The sequence below is a fragment of the Bos mutus genome, chromosome 26 (genome assembly GCF_027580195.1).
Source record: "Bos mutus isolate GX-2022 chromosome 26, NWIPB_WYAK_1.1, whole genome shotgun sequence".
NCBI lineage: Eukaryota > Metazoa > Chordata > Mammalia > Artiodactyla > Bovidae > Bos > Bos mutus.
The window spans coordinates 38,852,645-38,871,135 of record NC_091642.1 but is presented as its reverse complement, the minus strand read 5'-3'; the positions used below and the strand labels follow the sequence as shown (position 1 = coordinate 38,871,135).

General features: G+C 42.3%; 1 protein-coding gene across 1 annotated transcript in view; it reads right to left on the bottom strand.

Annotated features, from left to right (window-relative positions):
- HTR7 (5-hydroxytryptamine receptor 7) overlaps nucleotides 1-14,232 on the bottom strand; it is a 90,525-nt gene extending 76,293 nt beyond the window's left edge. The window contains exon 1 of the mRNA XM_005896316.2: nucleotides 13,354-14,232. Coding sequence (XP_005896378.2) covers nucleotides 13,354-13,898 — 545 coding nt within the window. The 5' untranslated portion in view covers nucleotides 13,899-14,232. The remainder of the gene's footprint in view (nucleotides 1-13,353) is intronic.
- Between the last annotated feature and the right edge of the window lie 4,259 nt (nucleotides 14,233-18,491).

Below are 18,491 nucleotides of genomic sequence, written 5' to 3'. Positions count from 1 at the left end.
AAATGTTCTGGTATGTGAAAAAAATAATTTATGCTCAACTAGATAACCTCTTGAGGACGAGGCTGTGTCTTTATACACCTTTGTATCCGACAGTACTTAAATACCCAGTAGGCAAACAACAAGGGTTTGCTTAGTAAATAAACATCACCTTCACCATCTCCTCTAACCTGCTTGCCCATGTACCCTCTACCTGTTACCTCCCCTCCCCTTCTTCTTCTCTCTCTCCATCCATATCAACTCCCACTTACCTACCCCTCTTTTTACCCTCCGCCTTTACACACACACACATACATACTTGGCCTCTTTGTTAGGGCCTCTTGCTCAGATTCCAACTTAAATCTTTGAAGGGAAGTGCTAGTCACTTCAGTAATGTCTGACTCTTTGTGACCCCAGGGACTGTAGTCCACCAGGCTCTTCTGTCCATGGGATTCTCCAGGAAAGAATATTGGAGTGGACTGCCATTCCCTTCTCCAGGGGATCGTCCTGATTTAGGGATAAAACCCAGCTCTCCTGCATTGCAGGCAGATTCTTTACCATCTGAGCCACAAAATGGATCTTAATATTCCATAATATTTCACAGTGACCTCACCTTAACTGTAACCCAAGAGTTAATGGATGCACTGGAGCGAGGGAATGCCCTGGACCAATGCTAGAGGAAAATGTGCCAGAACACGTCTGGTCTCTGTCCCTGTCTGAGCAGCAGGAGAAAATACCTTCTATCACTTGGCATGTTCAGAAATGATGTTCAGAAAGCCAATACCCCTCTGGGCCTCAAAAGAGGGGGACTCACCCCCCAACAAATGGGATTCACAGCTTGCTCTTGGGCAAGCTACTGCACCTCTCTCAGCTTCCCTTTCCTCATCCAGCAGGAGCAGTGGGCATGAGAGTGCCCACAGAGTGGTCATGGGAATGAAGTGAGTTGTACCACATTAAGCTCTTGGCACTGGGCCTGGCACGTAGTATGCACTCAGTAAATGATCCTGTAACCGTCAGTTACTGTGCTCCCCACCTTGGGTACCACTGTCATGCCTGACACCTATGGCTTTCCTTCTGGGTTGCATTAGCTCAGTCAAAATATGTTTTATTCATTGAAATAGAAAGAGTCTGGGATTTTTGTTTCATTGTGCCTGCCTTTTCACACTGCTTCATGGCACAGCAATGGTGATAATAAAAAGCTGACTCCTGGGCTCTAAGCTGCTAAATTTTTTGCATCACTAGGGCTTTGTTTATGTCAGTGTTCTGCACATGCGTGGAGAGCAGAAAGTGACTCACCAGTTTACAATGCTTAATGGGATGACCCCTCAGGACTGTCCACACTGCTTCTGTTTCATCACACAATCTCCCAACCCTAATTTGGTTTCCAAAAAAACTTCCCCAAGAGGAATATATTTCATAAGAAGCTAGAGAATAAGAAGGCAAGGCCAGATACTTGGGAATCAGAGGTACCCACCTTCCCTCTCCTCCTTCCTTCCTCCGTCAGTCAATCCATATGGATTAACTGAACACCTACTATGTACCAACTATTATGCTGGGGGCGGGGCGCACAGTCTCCAACAAGAGAGACCTTGGTCCTGCCATGTCTGCTGTATGGACAATCCCACAAATCATGAATCCACTACAGTTAATTTAAAACCCATAATTACAGACCGAGGTGAGTGCAAGGAAGAAAAACTGCAGGGAGTTACAAGACTAAGATAGTCTGGGGATTCTCAGAATGCTTCCATGAGGCAATAACATCTAGTCAAGGACCTGTCTGAAGAGTGATAAGAATTAACTCGCCCAAGAGGCACATACGAGTGTCAGGGTGTGGGGTGGGGAACAGGCAATAAAAAGACTTGTGAAGTCCCTAAACAGCAAAATGTGAAGGAAGTCAAAGAAGCTCAGAGTTGCCAGAATATGGGGGGGAGAGAGACAGAGGGAGGGAGAGAGATGATCTATAAGATAGAGAATTGAATTGAATCAAACCAAATCTTGGTAGAAGTCGGCAAACTCCAGCAGCATTAAATCCGGTCCCTGCCTGTTTTTGTATACCAGCCCCCATCAGCTAAGAATGCTTCCATATGTTTTAATAGTTGAAAAAAATAAAAAGAATAATATTTAATAACATTGTGAAAATCATATGAAATTCTAATTGCAGGAGCCATAAATAAAGTTTTATTGGAACACATCCATGCCTGTTCATTTACATACAGTCTACAGCTGCCTTCATGCTACAGAAGCAGAGCTGGGGAGTTGCAACAGAGACCATATGGTACACAAACCCAAAATATTTACTATCTAGCCCTTTACTGAAAAAAAAAAAAAGCCAACCCCTGATCTAGTAAGATACACAGAAATTAGATTACAAAATCTTTTAAATTATATTAAAAATTTAGCATCTTATCCCCAAAGCAGGGGAACTCATTAACCCACTAAAGAGTTTGAAGAGGAGAACAGCATAATTCAGTAGTGCCCAAACCTGGCTGCACACTGGACTAACCTAGGAAGCTTCCAAAATATAATGCATAAGTTTTGCCCGCAGTATTGTACATCAGCTGGGTTTGTGCATGGCCTCGGTATGGGTTTTGGAATTTTTGGAAGATTCCAAGGTGATTCTGATGTGCAGGTAACTTTGGGAACCATGGATAAAATCACATCTACGTTTTTATAAGATCACCCTAACTCAGGGCTTCTCCCTCTGGCTGGATACACATTAGAATCACCTGAGGGATATTTTCAAACACACTGATGCCCAGGCCCACTCCACACCAGGATCTGTAGAGACGGACTCCGAGCCCTGCTATGTTTAATTGTCCAGATGATTCTAACATATAGCCAGGGTTACACACTTTGTTATCAATGTGTGGCAAGAGTAGATACAGGGAGAGTCCTGGGTGGCTACTTCAAGGGGTCCAAGTGAAAAATGACAGAGACTTGGGTTGAGTTTCTGGTCCTGGGAGTGGGGAGAAGAAAAGTGAAGGGACAGTCAGTAGGATCTGGTGATGGGCTGGTGACAGTGAGCAGCTGGGTGGGAAATTTCAAAGGTGATACCTAAATGTCTAGCAAAAAAAATGGGTGTAGCCTAATGCCATTTACTGGGATGGGAACCTTGTAAGAGGAACAAGTTTAGGGGGTAAGAACATTAGTTCTATTATTCTGACATCTTGTTGAAAGAGAGGATACCTATGATGGAGTTAAGTCAGATTGAGGCTATAAAGGAGGCTGGGGTCAAATTACAAAAGGCCTTGAATGCTATACTCACAATATCCTCTTCCTTCAGCAAGCAATGGCTACAATGTAGTAAAGGAACCCATAAGGGCTTTTGATTCAGTTGGTGTTCCTGCTCTATACAGTGTATATGTTCCCTCAGCTTCCTCATCTACAAAATGGGATTGGAAATGTTCATACTCTGTCTCCTATACCTTTGGCCAGCAGACCTCAATGACAGCAGAGGCCCCAGTAAACACCCTTACAAAGGTGTTATGAAGATTAAATGAGATATTATGTGTAAAGTCTCTATGAATTTATGTAGCACAGAAGGCCCTTATCCCTAAATGTCCATTCCAAGATGAATGGATAAAGAAGATATTGTACACACATACAATACAATACTGTGCTGTGTTGTACTTAGTCGATTCAGTCATATTCAACTGTTTGCGACCCCATGGACTGTAGCCCGCCGGCTCCTCTGTCCATGGGGATTCTCCAGGCAAGAATACTGGAGTGTGTTGCCATGCCCTCTTCCAGGGGATGTTCCCAACCCAGGGATCGAACCCAGGTCTCCAGCATTGCAGGCGCATTCATCTGAGCCACCAGGGAGACCCAAGAATACTGGAGTGGGTAGCCTATCCCTTCTCCAGGGGAACTGCCTGACCCAGGAATCAAATAGGGGTCTCCTTCATTGCAGGCAGATTCTTTACCAGCTGAGCTACCACCTGGCCATAAATAGAATAAAATAAATAATTCCATCTGCAGCAACATGGATGGGTCTGGAGATTACCATACCAAGTGAAGTAAGTCAGAAAGAGAAAGACATACACCATAAGATATTACATATATGTGGAATCTAAAATAAGACACCAATTAACTTATCTATGAACAGAAACAGACTCACAACAGACTTGGGGTTGCCGAGGGGGAGGGAGAGTTGAGGAGGGATGGAGCGGGAGTCTGGGATAAGCAGATGCAAACTATTACATATAGAATGGATAAGCAACAAAAGGGGCTGTTGCCCAGCACAGGGAACTATATTCAATATTCTAAAATAAAACAGAATGGAAAAGAATGTTTAAAAACAGTAGTCATTATTCCCAAAGGAGAATGGCACAGTGACACCTCACAATGATGCTTCAGGAAATATATAGAACATTAGTGTGAAGGATACACACATAAGAAACGGGCAATAAGATTTAGAAGTTGTGACAGACGACGTAACAGTATCTGTTCAACCACTAGTAAGAAGTCAGGGACATGCAATCCGGTAGAGTCCATAACCCTTCAGGGTCCCCGCAACCCTCCCCGTACAGTTCTCCTCCTCCTCCAGCATGGCCCTGGTTGTCCCTCTAGCCACTGTACTCACTATCCAGTTGACAAGATGGAGGAAAAAAAAAACAAAAAAGGATTCTATCAACTCTTAAAGAATATACACATGCTGAAAATTAATTTTAGAGATGATCAAGGATGACTTCCTTCAAAGAGAAAGGGGATCCAGAGAAGCCAGACGGCACCCTGCACTGCTGACTGCAGCAGAATTAAAGCCAAGAGCAGAACTCAGATCACTGAGGCGAGTGAGTCATGGCGCCTGGCGAGGAAGCAGGGCTTCAGCCAGACACCAGTCAGAATTAAAGATTGTGGCTCTTGCAAATTAGCCAGAGGAGTTCCTGTAACTGTGGACAATCCAAAGACGAGCCCTGCCCTCACACATGAGGCTGAAAACCACCAGATGCTGACTGCATTAAAACAGTAACTGCATCTGCCCTGATTAACCATACATCCGATGTAAATCCTGAACACCTCACAAGGTGCCATCAAATAAATACTTCTGTCCCTTTAAAATATAGATGTAGGAAGTAGCCTAAAATATACATGGATATTTTCATAGTAACTTTTAGAGAACCCTCAAGATACCTTGCCTGTATCCACCTCTACAGGCAAGAGAGAAAACATTACGCCACCTCAAAAGCATGCCTCTCTGATCATCATGTTTCTTCCCACCTAGAAGTAATTAATCACTACCCTTGTTCTCATGATGTATAATTCCTTCCTTTTCTTTATATTTCCATTTCTATGTATCTCCAAATAATGTTGCTTGTTTCTATTTTCACATGAATAGAATTACATTATATGTGTTCTTTTTACTCTGTTTCTTCTGCTCAGCATCATGTTTGTGGCTTCAAAGCATTATATTCATGGGTGAAAGGCCACAATGTCTAAAATTTGAGTTAAAATACTGTGAGGAAGGAGTTGCAAAGTAAACATTAAATACTTTGTGATGGATAGATTAGGCTCTTTATACTAGACTCTTAGCTCTTACATTTTAAGTTTCAAAATTTTTATAATAAAAATTTGCTTAAATTACTTTGTGAGATTCCTTTTACTACAGCAATTTTCAGTGCTGTATAGCAACAGTTTTCTAAGTAAGGTCTCAAAATCAAGAGCATCAGAATCATTTGGGAATTTGTTTGAAATGCAAATCACTGGGTTCCACCCTAGACTTACTGAATCAGAAGCTCTTGGAATGAGGCCCAGTAATCTGTGTGTTAATAAACCCTCCAGATAGTTCTGATGACACTCAAGTTTGATAATCACTACTGAATAGTATTCTATTATGTAAATGCTCCACAGCTTATCCATTCTACTATTAATACATTTATATATTAATATATTTCAAATTTGGGGGTTTCAAATTTGTGAATATTATAAATAGTTTGTACAAGAATTTTGGTGACAAGAGTCTCCCTGACATATGCCTACTGCTACAGTAACAGAATCGTAGGGTATACATATTAATATTACCTAATAATGCCAACTATTTTCAAAGTGGTTCACCAATTCATGGTCCCACTAGTAATGTACAAAGGTTCCCTCTGCTCTACATACTTGCCAATATTTGGTATTTTTCAGATATTTTCACTGCTGCCATTTTATAGGGTTAAGCAAGTTTAAGCTTTCCAAGTTGGGATCAAAAAACATGTATTAGGGAATAGAACTCCAGACACGGAATCATAGTATTGCAACTATATTAGTTGGTGGATCTGCATGGAATAAGCCTGACATAGAAAGAATCTGGCATGATAGAGAAACTGAAAAAGGCCAATATGATTATACTACAAAAAGGAAGGTGAAATACAGTACAAAATGCTGTTGGAGGTAAGACAGGAACAAATCAGGGACCCTGTAAGCATGCTGAAGACTTTGAATTATATTCCTAGTGAAACCAAAAGCCAATGAAGGTTTTTAAGCAGGAAATTTACATGGCTATATTTCTACATCTGTATATTTAAAATCTTTCAGGCACACAACCAATTCTCCCTATAATGGAGTTGCTTAATGCTTCAGACTATGCTTCTGCTAAAAACAACTAGAATAGTTGGATAAAGCACAAATACATACATACACCTGCTTAAAGGCATAACAGAGTTTTTGAGACAACCAGTAATTGAGGGGACAAACCCTAGTGATAAGAGAACCACAAAGAGATGAGCCAAAATTCTGCAGTCATTCTTTCCCTTGGGACATTTGCCTAAAGTAGGGGAGGGGTAAGGGGCTGAGGATCTAGGCAAACAGCCTCAACACAGTTGCTATTAAGAGGCAAAAATACCAGAAGATATTTCAGCAGTCTCTTGAGGAAAGAAAGACAAAACTTAAGAGCTCTGAGATGCCAAGATCCAAATAAAAAAGAAGCAGAAAACTAAGCCCAGCACTTGGCTGGTATTCCCCTCTAGACATCTGCTCAGTTCTAAAGCTGTGCAGGGCAGGAGGCTAAGAAGCCAAGGAGAAGGCTCCCAAAAACACTTTCAGCGAGAATTTTGATAGTCTCACACTGCTGAGGAGAGAAAAGACGTGTGGACTAGCCAGGGGGAGAAGTCACTGAGAACACCCTACGCTCTTAGCTGCAGTTCCAAGAAGGCTACAACCTAGAAAGAGGCATCGGCAAGTGGCACACACAGCTTTATCAAAACTAAAACAATGCCTATGGTCAGCTAAGTCACTAGCTGGATTATAATAATCAGTCCCCCAATGTGCATGCCTGGAAGTTTTTTCTCTGGAGATAAAATCACATACAACATTCACAATTTTTCATACAAAATGTTGAGTATACAATCAAAGTTAATTAAACATGTCAAGACACAAAGCACAAACCCAGAGGGGAAAAAAAAACAGATCACAGACAAAGAAACCACAAGTGATTCAGGTATTAGAGTTAGTAGGAAAAGAGTCTAACTATGATTAATATATAACTATGATTAATATATTACTACAGATGGTGACTGCAGCCATGAAATTAAAAGACGCTTACTCCTTGGAAGGAAAGTTATGACCAACCTAGATAGCATATTCAAAAGCAGAGACATTACTTTGCCAACAAAGGTTTGTCTAGTCAAGGCTATGGTTTTTCCTGTGGTCATGTATGGATGTGAGAGTTGGACTGTGAAGAAGGCTGAGCACTGTAGAATTGATGCTTTTGAACTGTGGTGTTGGAGAAGACTCTTGAGAGTCCCTTGGACTGCAAGGAGATCCAACCAGTCCATTCTGAAGGAGATCAGCCCTGGGATTTCTTTGGAAGGAATGATGCTAAAGCTGAAACTCCAGTCTTTTGGCCACCTCATGCGAAGTGTTGACTCATTGGAAAAGACTCTGATGCTGGGAGGGATTGGGGGCAGGAGGAGAAGGGGACGACAGAGGATGAGATGGCTGGATGGCATCACTGACTCGATGGATGTGAGTCTGAGTGGAATCCAGGAGTTGGTGATGGACAGGGAGGCCTGGTGTGCTGCGATTCATGGGGTCGCAAAGAGTCGGACACGACTGAGCGACTGATCTGATCTGACGATTAATATATTTAGAAATATAAGAAGAAAGTGGAAAAATTCATAAAAGGCAAAGAATTTCATCATAGAGTTAGAATCAATAAAAAGAATCAAATGCAAAAACTAGGATCAAAAATAATTTCTAGTACTGTAAAATTAAAACTACTGAGCAACATATTAGACATAGCAGAAGAGATGATTAATAAATAAGAAGGTAGGTCAAAATTCTTCAAAGCTGAAGCACAAAGAAAAGCTAAAATGGAAAAGAAAGAAGAATGTAAGATACACGTGTGATAAAGGAAAAAGACCTAAATTATGTAAATGAAGACATAGAAAAAGAGAGAAAGAAGGGGCAACAAAAGTATTTAAAGAGATACAACCAAGTTAGAGATAGCAATGCACAAACACAAAAGTTACTAAGAACTTCATCAGGGTTGACAGCAAATCTACAACAGAAAATAATCAATAATGCCAAACCTAGGGACATCATAAAAATATGGATAAAAACTAAAGGCAAGAAAATCCTAAAAGTGACCAGAGGTTAAAAAAAAACACAGTATCTTCATAAAAGTATTAATAATGTTGGTTAATGACTGACTTTTCAACAGAAAGGATGGAAGCCTGAAGACAATGGAATAAGATTTTTAAAGTGCTGGGAAAAAACCTTCAATATATTAATAGAATGACATACTTAGAGAAAATATCATTCAAAATGACAGTAAAATTAAGATATTTTCAGATAAGTAGAAACTGAGAGGATCTGTCAGCAGTAAACCCTCACTTTGAAAAAATGCTAATAAAAGTATAATGGGCATAAGAAAATGATCCCAGATGAAGGCATGGTAATGTAGGAAAAAAATAAAGAGCAATGGAAAAGGTAAACATGTAAGAATGAATATTGATTGTTTAAAGTAACAATAAAAACTCTAATACATTTTTAAAATGTGTATTGTAGATTAAAATGCATCTATAAAATGAAAGATGTGAGAGGGTATATAAAATTAAAATGCAATAAGTTATCTTATTATCCAGTATTACATTTACCTGAAAGAAACGAAAATATGTACACAAAATGATTTATACATTATATATTTATAGAAGAACTGTTAGTAAAAGGCTTCCCAGGTGGCGCTAGAGCTAAATAATCCACTTGCCAATGCAGGAGATGCAAGAGACATGGGTTCAATCTGTGGGTTGGGAATGATCCCTGGAGTAGGAAATGGCAACCCACTCTGGTAATCTTGCCTGGAAAATTCCATGGACAGAGGAGCCTGAAAGGCTACAGGGGCCTTAAAGATTACAGTCCATGGGGCCATAAAAATTCAGACACAGCTGAGCACACACACACTTACCCAATTCCTATATCCATGGTTAGTGACAGGTACAAACTGAAAACAATTCAAATGTGCATCTGCAGGCGAACTGATAATCAAATTAAATGGATTAAAGGAAAAAAAGGAACAAAATATGGACAGACTGAAAACTCCTGACGAATCACATTTACAGGTTTAGAGTGAGCAAAAGATGCCAGGTTTACAAGTACACAGTATACTATTCCATTTTGTGAGGTTTTGACCAAGAGAAACTAGTTTATGATGCTAACAATCGGGATAACTGTTATCTTTGGGAAGAATATAAACTGGGAACGATTAAGAAGGGACCTCTGGCTGGTTAGTAATGTTCCACTTCTTGATCCAGTTACATTCATGGGTTCACTTCATGGAAAGGGATCAAGCTTCACATTTAGGATTGTTCATTTCTCTATATGTATTTCCAAAAAAAACAGAAAGTTACACACAGGATAACAAGACTGTATCAACCACTAAAATATAGCTTGACCAGTATCATCAATACACGTTACTCCTAATTATCCCCACCCCCACCCTACTAGAGATAACTACTCTCATAAATTTGGTGCTCACCATTCTTCTGCACTATCTTATATTTTGACTGCTTATATATAAGTTCACCTAAATAATATATAGAATTGTTTTGCATGTTTTTAAACTTTATATAAAAGATCATTTGATTTCTGTTTTTAAAAGATCATTCTAAAAATAGCACAAGGAAACTTCCTAGTATGACAAAATAATCTATATATTATTTGGAGTGTTGGTTAAATGTGTAAAAACATTTGTCAAAGCACATCAAAATGTACATTTAGTATCTGTGCATTTCACTACAGGTAAATGTTACCTCACTTAAAACCACTTTTTAAAAAACAAATCATTCTAGCATTTTCATAGGCAATGGATGAGAAGTGAAATCAGGAAGGCCAGTTAAAATATTACAGTAGACCTGGTGAGGGCCAAACCCATCTCTCTGAGAAGTAAGGATCTAAAGTCAGGTTGTGGTCATAGTTCTTTGAACAGCTTAACGGTGAAGTGGAGGGCTTCCCAGGCGGTTCAGACAGTAAAGACCCTGTCTGCAAGGCAGGAGATCCGGATTCAATCCTTGGATAGGGCAGGTCCCCTGGCGAGGGAATGGCAGCCCACTCCAATATTCTTGTCTGAAGAATCCCCTGGAGGAGGAGGAGTCTGGTGGGCTACAGTCCATGGGGTCACAATGAGTCAGAGACAATTGAGCAATAATCCCTCCACTTCCCACTGTGAAGTGAAGCGGTGACTGGAGGGAGGGATGAGTCCAAAGAGAAGTTCTCAAAAACAGAAGATTAAGCCTGACCCTATTGAGAGGCAACACAGAAGACAAAGGAGAGATGAGGGGTTAAGGGTTGGGTCCTCCAGAAGGTGAGAGGGGATGGGATGGTCTGGTCTCTGCTGGCACACAATGCCTTCTTGCTTTTAACTAGAAGGAAGTAAAGGTACAGATGCAGGAAAAATTGTTTGGTGATTGAAAGACAAAGGAGTTTCCATTCAATGGCTGCTACGTCTTCAATGATCATGGGTCATTACTGATATAGGGTGGAGACTGGAGTGTTGAAGCTTATGAAAAGGGGCATGAAATTCCATTGGAAAAGGCTGGGAAAGCATCCCAACATGGTGGGGAAAGATTAAGAAAAAATCTAAGGTCTTATTTTGCAAGGCTAAGTGTCCAACAGGTATCCAGATCAAAAACAGGAACAGTATTATTCATCTTTGCCTATGCTTCATGAAGCACAGTATAACAAATATTAGGTACATGAAAGAATGAATTAATGAAAATTCAATCTTTTCATATTTTCTTAGCACCTTTTTATATTGTTGGCCATATTCTATGATGGAAGTGAAGAAAAAACAGAAATAATGTACCTTAGCAATCAATCGCTATCAAACACATTTTCCTGTTCCTCAGTTTTAGTTCTGTTTGTTCTTGGAAGAAAAACAATCTGTCTTCCAATGTCACAAATTCTTCATTTTATCAAAAAATGACGTGTTCATCCTCTAAAACAACTGTTCAGCAGAATTCACCAATGGGGCAATTCTCATTAAAAAAAAAAAAAAAAAAAACCTAAGAGATAAACTCTGCCTCCCTATATTAACACAACTTGCGCCAATCATAAGGATATATATAGTTGAAGAAGAAATTAGACGCTCTTGCCAAGAAGGATTAACCTGTCTCTGTATTGGAGATGTTCCTGCTGCTGCTAAGTCGCACATGCATCATGAGTAAAGAAAGCCTTTAGCTTGTGTACAGTAATCTCAGGGTGACCCCAGCAAACAATAAGCACACTGTGCCGTTTGTTTATCATTTATCAATTGTGAAATTGAAAACAAAGATTATAAATGCATTACTTGCAGTCGAAATTATTTTTATTACACTAAACTCCATTGAAAAGGGCTCCATTCATACAAGAAGCACAGTTTGGGCTGGATGAACAGTCAGATTTTTACACTTATAATTCAAGCATCTACTTACTACGTATATTGAGTGCACTGTCCTAGTTCCTGTTGCCACAGTCAGACTATAAATGCGTATTTGTGGTCATGCTTAACTACAGTAATTCAGAACTTCAACTGTCAAGTTTGGAGCTAATATTCTCACGTAGGCAGTTCATGTTCTAATCTTAAAAATAATTCCTTGTTTGCTATCGGAAGCTCCTAATATAATACACAAAATAGCAGGATCAATTTTTTAAAATAATCTATATCTTTAACTAAATGTACTTTTTTCCCTGAAAATATCCCCTTCCTTCAGTAACTGTAAACCCTGGTGAAGCAGTAAAACAGCAGAACATATTAAATATATACAAAACACACACAGAGAAAACAGCCGTGTTTACAGGGAGGAAAAGAAGGAAAATCTCAGTTTTGTGCTAACTATCCTTTGAGACATTTTTTTAAGTGTGGAGGCACCAATTATTTCTCCTTTGCTGGAAGGTCTACACATTTAAAGGTTCCGTAGGTCCACTAAGAAAATAAGCAACTGTTTCTCTGTATCATTAAACACAACAGGATACCAGTCCTGTGCCGATTTTAAAATACTAACAAAATTCTAACTGTGAATATTAAGATTTAACATTTCAGTTTCAAGAGAAGTAAAGAGTTGTTTTGTCTACAAAGAGCATTAGAACCATACTCCAAATTGTCAATTGCACAATATCTTTAGCACTGAAGGCTAGCTCCATTGCAGAATCTTGTAATGCTAGAGTCTGAAGAAACCTTGCAGGTCTCCTATTCCAATCTGACACCCAAGACAGGAATTTTTTCCTCAGCATCCCTGACAGATGGTCAATCTCTGTTTCAATTACTCCAGTGGGGGAGTTCTCAAGAGAAGATTCCCAAGGGATATGATGAAATGCTAGAATCAACCATTCAGACAGGGAGTATAGCTCCAGTAAGCCTGGAGATACAGACAGCGTTGCCAGACACTAAAACCAGACTTCCAAAAGAAAGTGATTCAGAATCAGCAACGTTAAGACATGGAGACCCCCCAATCCTGGGACCACCCTAGGTCTTTTTATTGGCCTGGGAAGTAGCCTCTACAATCTGGGAAGCAAGGTGGCTTTTCTCCTGCTGGTTTCTTAAAGAACTGATTCTTTCAGGCTCACAGCAAGGGTTTGTTAGCTAGCCTCAGAGAGGATCAAATTTCTTCCTTCTGGAAACCAAGCCAGGGGACCCCCCTGGTGGAATTGCTAATGCTTAAAATACTCCTAACTTTGGTCTTAAAATTCTCACTACAATAAACCAGGGCATTTCAAGCTCTTCTTTTAAAGGTATATACAGGCTAAGCTGTAACTGAAGTAGCTTGGTTGGTGTAGGGTTGACGTGTGGGGGTTGATGGTTTAAGCGCAGCCCTTCATCCCGCCGTGAAGTCTGGTTTATCTGACAAGGAAAGGCGAGCGCGCGGGGCTAAGCTGCCAGCACACCCACTGCCGGACCCCGTCACAGGGCTGCCCGGCCCTTACCTGTCGATGCTGATCACGCACAGGGTCATGATCGAGGCCGTGCAGCACATGACGTCCATGGCGATAAAGACGTTACAGAAGAAATGGCCAAAGATCCACTTGCCCCCAATAAGGTCGGTGACGCTGACGAAGGGCATGACCGCCACGGCCACCGAAAGGTCGGCCAGCGCCAGGGACACGATCAGGTAGTTGGAGGGCTGCCGGAGCTTTTTGACGAAGCACACCGAAATCACCACCAGGCAGTTGCCGGCGATCGTCAGCAGCGTGATGAGCGTCAGGATGGAGCCGATCACAACTTTCTCGGCTCTGCCGTAGTTGATCTGCTCCCAGCAGCCGGAGGTATTGTCCCGCGGCGTGTCCCGGGTGGGCCCGGGGCTAGCCGTCACCTCCACGACCCCGTGCAGCAGGTGAGGCGCCCAGGAGCCCGCGACCGGGCCGGCGCCGTCGGGGCTCAGGTCGGGCAGCCCGCGCCCCACCTCCGGCAGGAAGAAAGAGCGGAGGTGCCCGTAGAGGTCCGGGCGGCCGCTGCTATTAACGTCCATCATCGTGCCGCTGTGCGCCGCTGCCCATGGAGCCGGCGGCCCCGCCACGCGCTGCGGCTGCCGGCCCGGGGGCTTCACCTCGCCGGTTCCGCTCCGCTCGGCCCAGCCATGAGGCCCGCGCTGACCGCAGGGGGGCGCCCCGGCTCGGCCTCACGGCTCCGCACGTCCGGGTCCCGCAGCCGCAGCGGACAACACGGGAGCGCGGCCGCCCCGGGGACTACTTGCAGGAGGCGTCTCCAGCACCCGACGGATGCCCGGGACGCGCGGGTTCGCTAGCCGGCGGGCCGGGCTCGGCTGGCCGCACCGCAGTCCGCAGCCCTCAGCCGCCGCGCCGCTCGGCCGAGAGCGCCCGGGAGGCAGCGGCAGAAGTTGCGGAGTGCGCCCCGCCCCTCGCGCCCGCCGCCGCCGCCGCTCCCCTGCGGCAGCCACGCCGCGTTCCCGTCGCCGCCGCCGCGTCCGGCCGCTGACCGCGCGCCCCGGGATCCCGGACGGGCTTCCCCGGCTGGGCAGGGGCCGCCGCCTCTACCGCGCTTCCCCCAACCCACTGAGCGGGGGGAGGCGCTCCTCGCGCCTCCCGGGATCCCGAGCCGCCTCGCTCGGGGGATCTTTCTTTCCGCGGGAGGCTCACACACCCTCCGACAGACCCGAACCCCCTTACAGTAGTAAAGATAGTTTGGTGGGGGAGGACTAGGGAGCCAGCGGATGTCCGGACTCACTGCAAAATGAAGAACCTGGGGAGGAAAAAATTTTTTTTAATCTTAATTTTGAAAAAGACAAAAAAAAAAACTTTCTGAGCACTCTACCAAGCAACAGATAATTTCCAGTTATTTTGATCACTGATGAGAGAAAGCGAAGATGAAAAAAGAGAAGCAGCTGAATGTGGGGGGCGGGGGTGAGCTCAGATGGAGATAAGGGACAGCGAGGGACGTCTTAGGGTCCTGGCACCTAGGAGGAACTACTGGCTCTGGAGAAGGGCCTTCAGAGAGCTTAAAAAACCCATTGTGACAAACCCCCCAGGCGTATAGAAACCGGCCTTTCCCCTCTGAATATAGACCTTGGCTATATTCAGACTTCAGAGCCTATGTTCAGACTTTAGAGCCTAATATATTGAAGTATTCGCAGCCTAATATATTGAAATGAGGGCTAATTCTCCATGGCGTTCTGGAAATCTTGCACATAAGAAACGACCGCTTTTAACGTTCTCCAGAAGAATCCTGGAGACGTATGTTGATTTAATCCCTATTGCTTAAAATCCCCTTGGTATTGAAACCCAGTCAGGGTGGAGCTGGTTTGTTTATTTGAGACTTAATTCATTCCATTTTGTTCAAATATTTTACCGGAAGCTAGCAGTGATTTCTTTAAAGACCCTTAAAAATAAGCAAATCTGTTTTCTAGTTAGGCCCTGCTGCTGCCGCTGCTAAGTCGCTTCAGTCGCGTCCCCGACTGTGCGACCCCATAGACGGCAGCCCACCAGGCTCCCCCGTCCCTGGGATTCTCCAGGCAAGAACACTGGAGTGGGTTGCCATTTCCTTCTCCAAGGCATGAAAGTGAAAGGTGAAAGTGAAGTCGTTCAGTCATGTCCGACTCTTCGCGACCCCATGGACTGCAGTCTACCAGGCTCCTGCGTTCATGGGATTTTCCAGGCAAGAGTACTGGAGTGGGGTGCCGTTGCCTTCTCCGAGTTAGGCCCTAGTGTATCATAAATAAGAAGAAAGGGAACAGAAACCTCAAAATGTACTGATGTGAGTGCTGGGTTGGGTAACACTCTTCCGTTCTTCAAGGTTTTTCATTTATCCTGTTTTTCCAGATAAGGAAACATAGTTGCTATTTCAGTCAGCTGGTAATAGGTTTCCAACCCAGGTTATTCTGATTACTATGTTCATATTCTTCCCTCTAAACATTCCCCCAATTTTTTTTTAAGTGGAAAAAAATAAATGCCTAAATCTTGGGCCAGTATTGACAGCTCTTTCGCTACTGTGAACCTGTCAGGAGCTCTCCTCTGTTTGGGGTAGGTGGATCAGTACATTCAGAGGAAGAGTGAAAGGTACTGTTTCATAGTTAAGAGGATGGGTGAAGAGGTGTCTTCAACCTTACGTAAATTAGTATTAAAGGTAATTTCAGACAGAAGAAAAGTAGTTTGCAGTTGGAAGGCACCTGCAAAACCGTTCTCTTCAATGCAGAGAGGGAAGTAAAGGCTGCCACAAGTGACTTGTCCAAGATCATTCATGACTACAATGAAACGGATCAGGTTTTTGGTTTTGTGGTTTAGAATTGTCTCAAGGCCTCATAAAAATTCTTTAATGTAGTAAATTTCACACGATGTTCTCAGCTTTTCTCATTTTGACTTTTTAACTCATTTTGGCTTTTCTTACTTTTTCCTTCTTGAGAACTCTAATCAGGGCCACCTTACTTTCTGTCTTGGCTCTTTTAAGTAATATTCTACATTAATTAATTATACAAAGAATCTGAAAAGCAATATTCTATATTTGAATCTACAGTCAGTATAATTTGCCACTTATACTCTGGCCAGCCCTTACCCAGCCCACTTAGGTTTCATAGCAGCTTCTGACGTTTTTTGCTTTTGTTTTTTTCATTGTAAACATATAAATGCACCAAATAATCGGTAAAATAGTACTTTCAAATTTACTTCCTCTTCCACTTTCAATATAGCATTAGTTCCAAACTCCCCTTTTTATAGAGAAGTCACCTCTATTATATTATCCCTGGTGATGGCTGAGTGTATTTCCTAAGAGTTGCTAGGTTTTAATTTATAAGCTGTCACAATGCATAAACACAGTTATCGAAAATCTCAGCCTCTGCAGCATTGCTTATGTTGAGTTCAAATTTCATCTATCATTGTATCATTCCAAAATCCAGACAGAGCAACCTGGAATTCTTTCAGTTTGCCTCTAACCTTAGCTAACAAATAATCATATCTTAATAAAAATGCTAAAATCTCATTTATTCTTTTCCATAATTTTCTCACAAAAAATGCTAAAGATACAGCTTCACAAAATGTTCATTAAAATACCTAACATTCACCTAAATGGGTTGTTTTGCCCTTGGTTTCCTGGGGTTTTAAAATCCATATCAGGGTGTTGTTGCCTTTCCTTTCCTCCTGCCAACCTACTCTGGCTGTTATTTTAGAGACAATAAGAGAAGTGTTGGCATTTAAATCAAATCATGTCTTTAGTTTTTATCCCTTGTATTTCTTTCATTAAAAAAATTTGACTCTGCTAACTCTAAAAAGTACCAGTCCTTGTCTAGACTCTCATCTCCTATAACAGCATTTTCCTAAAATTGTCAATGAGGGCACCTGAAACGACAGCTTTCTGAGGCTTCCAACTGGCAATCTCCTGCTCTCAAAACTGCTCTGGGGGAGGACAGAAGAGCAGCCGCATCCTACAATAGGAATTATCATCTTTTTATAAGCTCTTCTTCCTGTAGGTACTCATCTGGCTCATCTAAATGCATGTGCTTAATCACATCTCTGCAGACCCACACATATCCATCTGGAGAACATAAGCTTAGGAGAGTTTATTTTCCCATAAACCAGCATACTCTGATAGTCTAGATTTACTTTAAGAAACACAAGTAAAAATAAGGCTTTCTATGCCATAGGATTCATTGGCAACACACTAGTTGTTAAGCATACTGACGTCATCGTGACTGAGGCTCCAGTAATTTCCAATGCCCCATGCAGCTGTCTTCCTGCAGGGTTACTCTTGCACATCCCCAAAGCTTCTCAACTACTTACTTGAACATCCAATTGGCTCATTCAACTGAACTAATTGTCTGGGTGTTGTCCCCAGAATTAGACCAGAAAAGGCTAGGAGAACAATGCTTAGATGGGTATTGTGCTAAGATTAGTATATATAAATAATCAAATCCTACCCTGTCAGGCTGTAGAGCAGTAGCACAGAGAAAGAACATACATCCTAGCAACTGTCAATTTGCTAGGCCCAGTTGGAATTTGCTAGCAATTGGGAGGCCCAGTTGGAATAAAAGCAGTTAGTCTGGAACATAAGAACGTCCCCTACTCTGAGACAGGCCCCCGCACTGTGACTAGCCTCATCCTTTACAGGTGCTGAAGACTCTCATGGCACTTTTTTTCACATCTTTATTATAGCACTTACTGCTGCATTATGCTTTTATGTTTAGGTGGCTGGATTTTCTGTCCAAGTGAGAACACCCCAAAGATAAAGATATTTCCTTATTCCCTCCACATACTGCTGCTGCTGCTAAGTCGCTTCAGTCGTGTCCCCAACTGTGCGACCCCATAGACGGCAGCCCACCAGGCTCCCCCGTCCCTGGGACTCTCCAGGCAAGAACACTGGAGTGGGTTGCCATTTCCTTCTCCAAGGCATGAAAGTGAAAAGTGAAAGTGAAGTCGCTCAGTCAATAAATGGCTGTCAAATAAATTGAGTGTAGAAAAATGCCTTATAACCAAGAGTCGTTCATGATTTAAAATCACTCCTCAGCTTAAAAGTGAATGGTGAGTTTTGTTTTGATTCAGATGTATGTCTTTTAATTGTGATACTTTCATTTGCATTTTCACTTAATTCTGACTAGAAAAAAATGTAATTTTTTTCCATT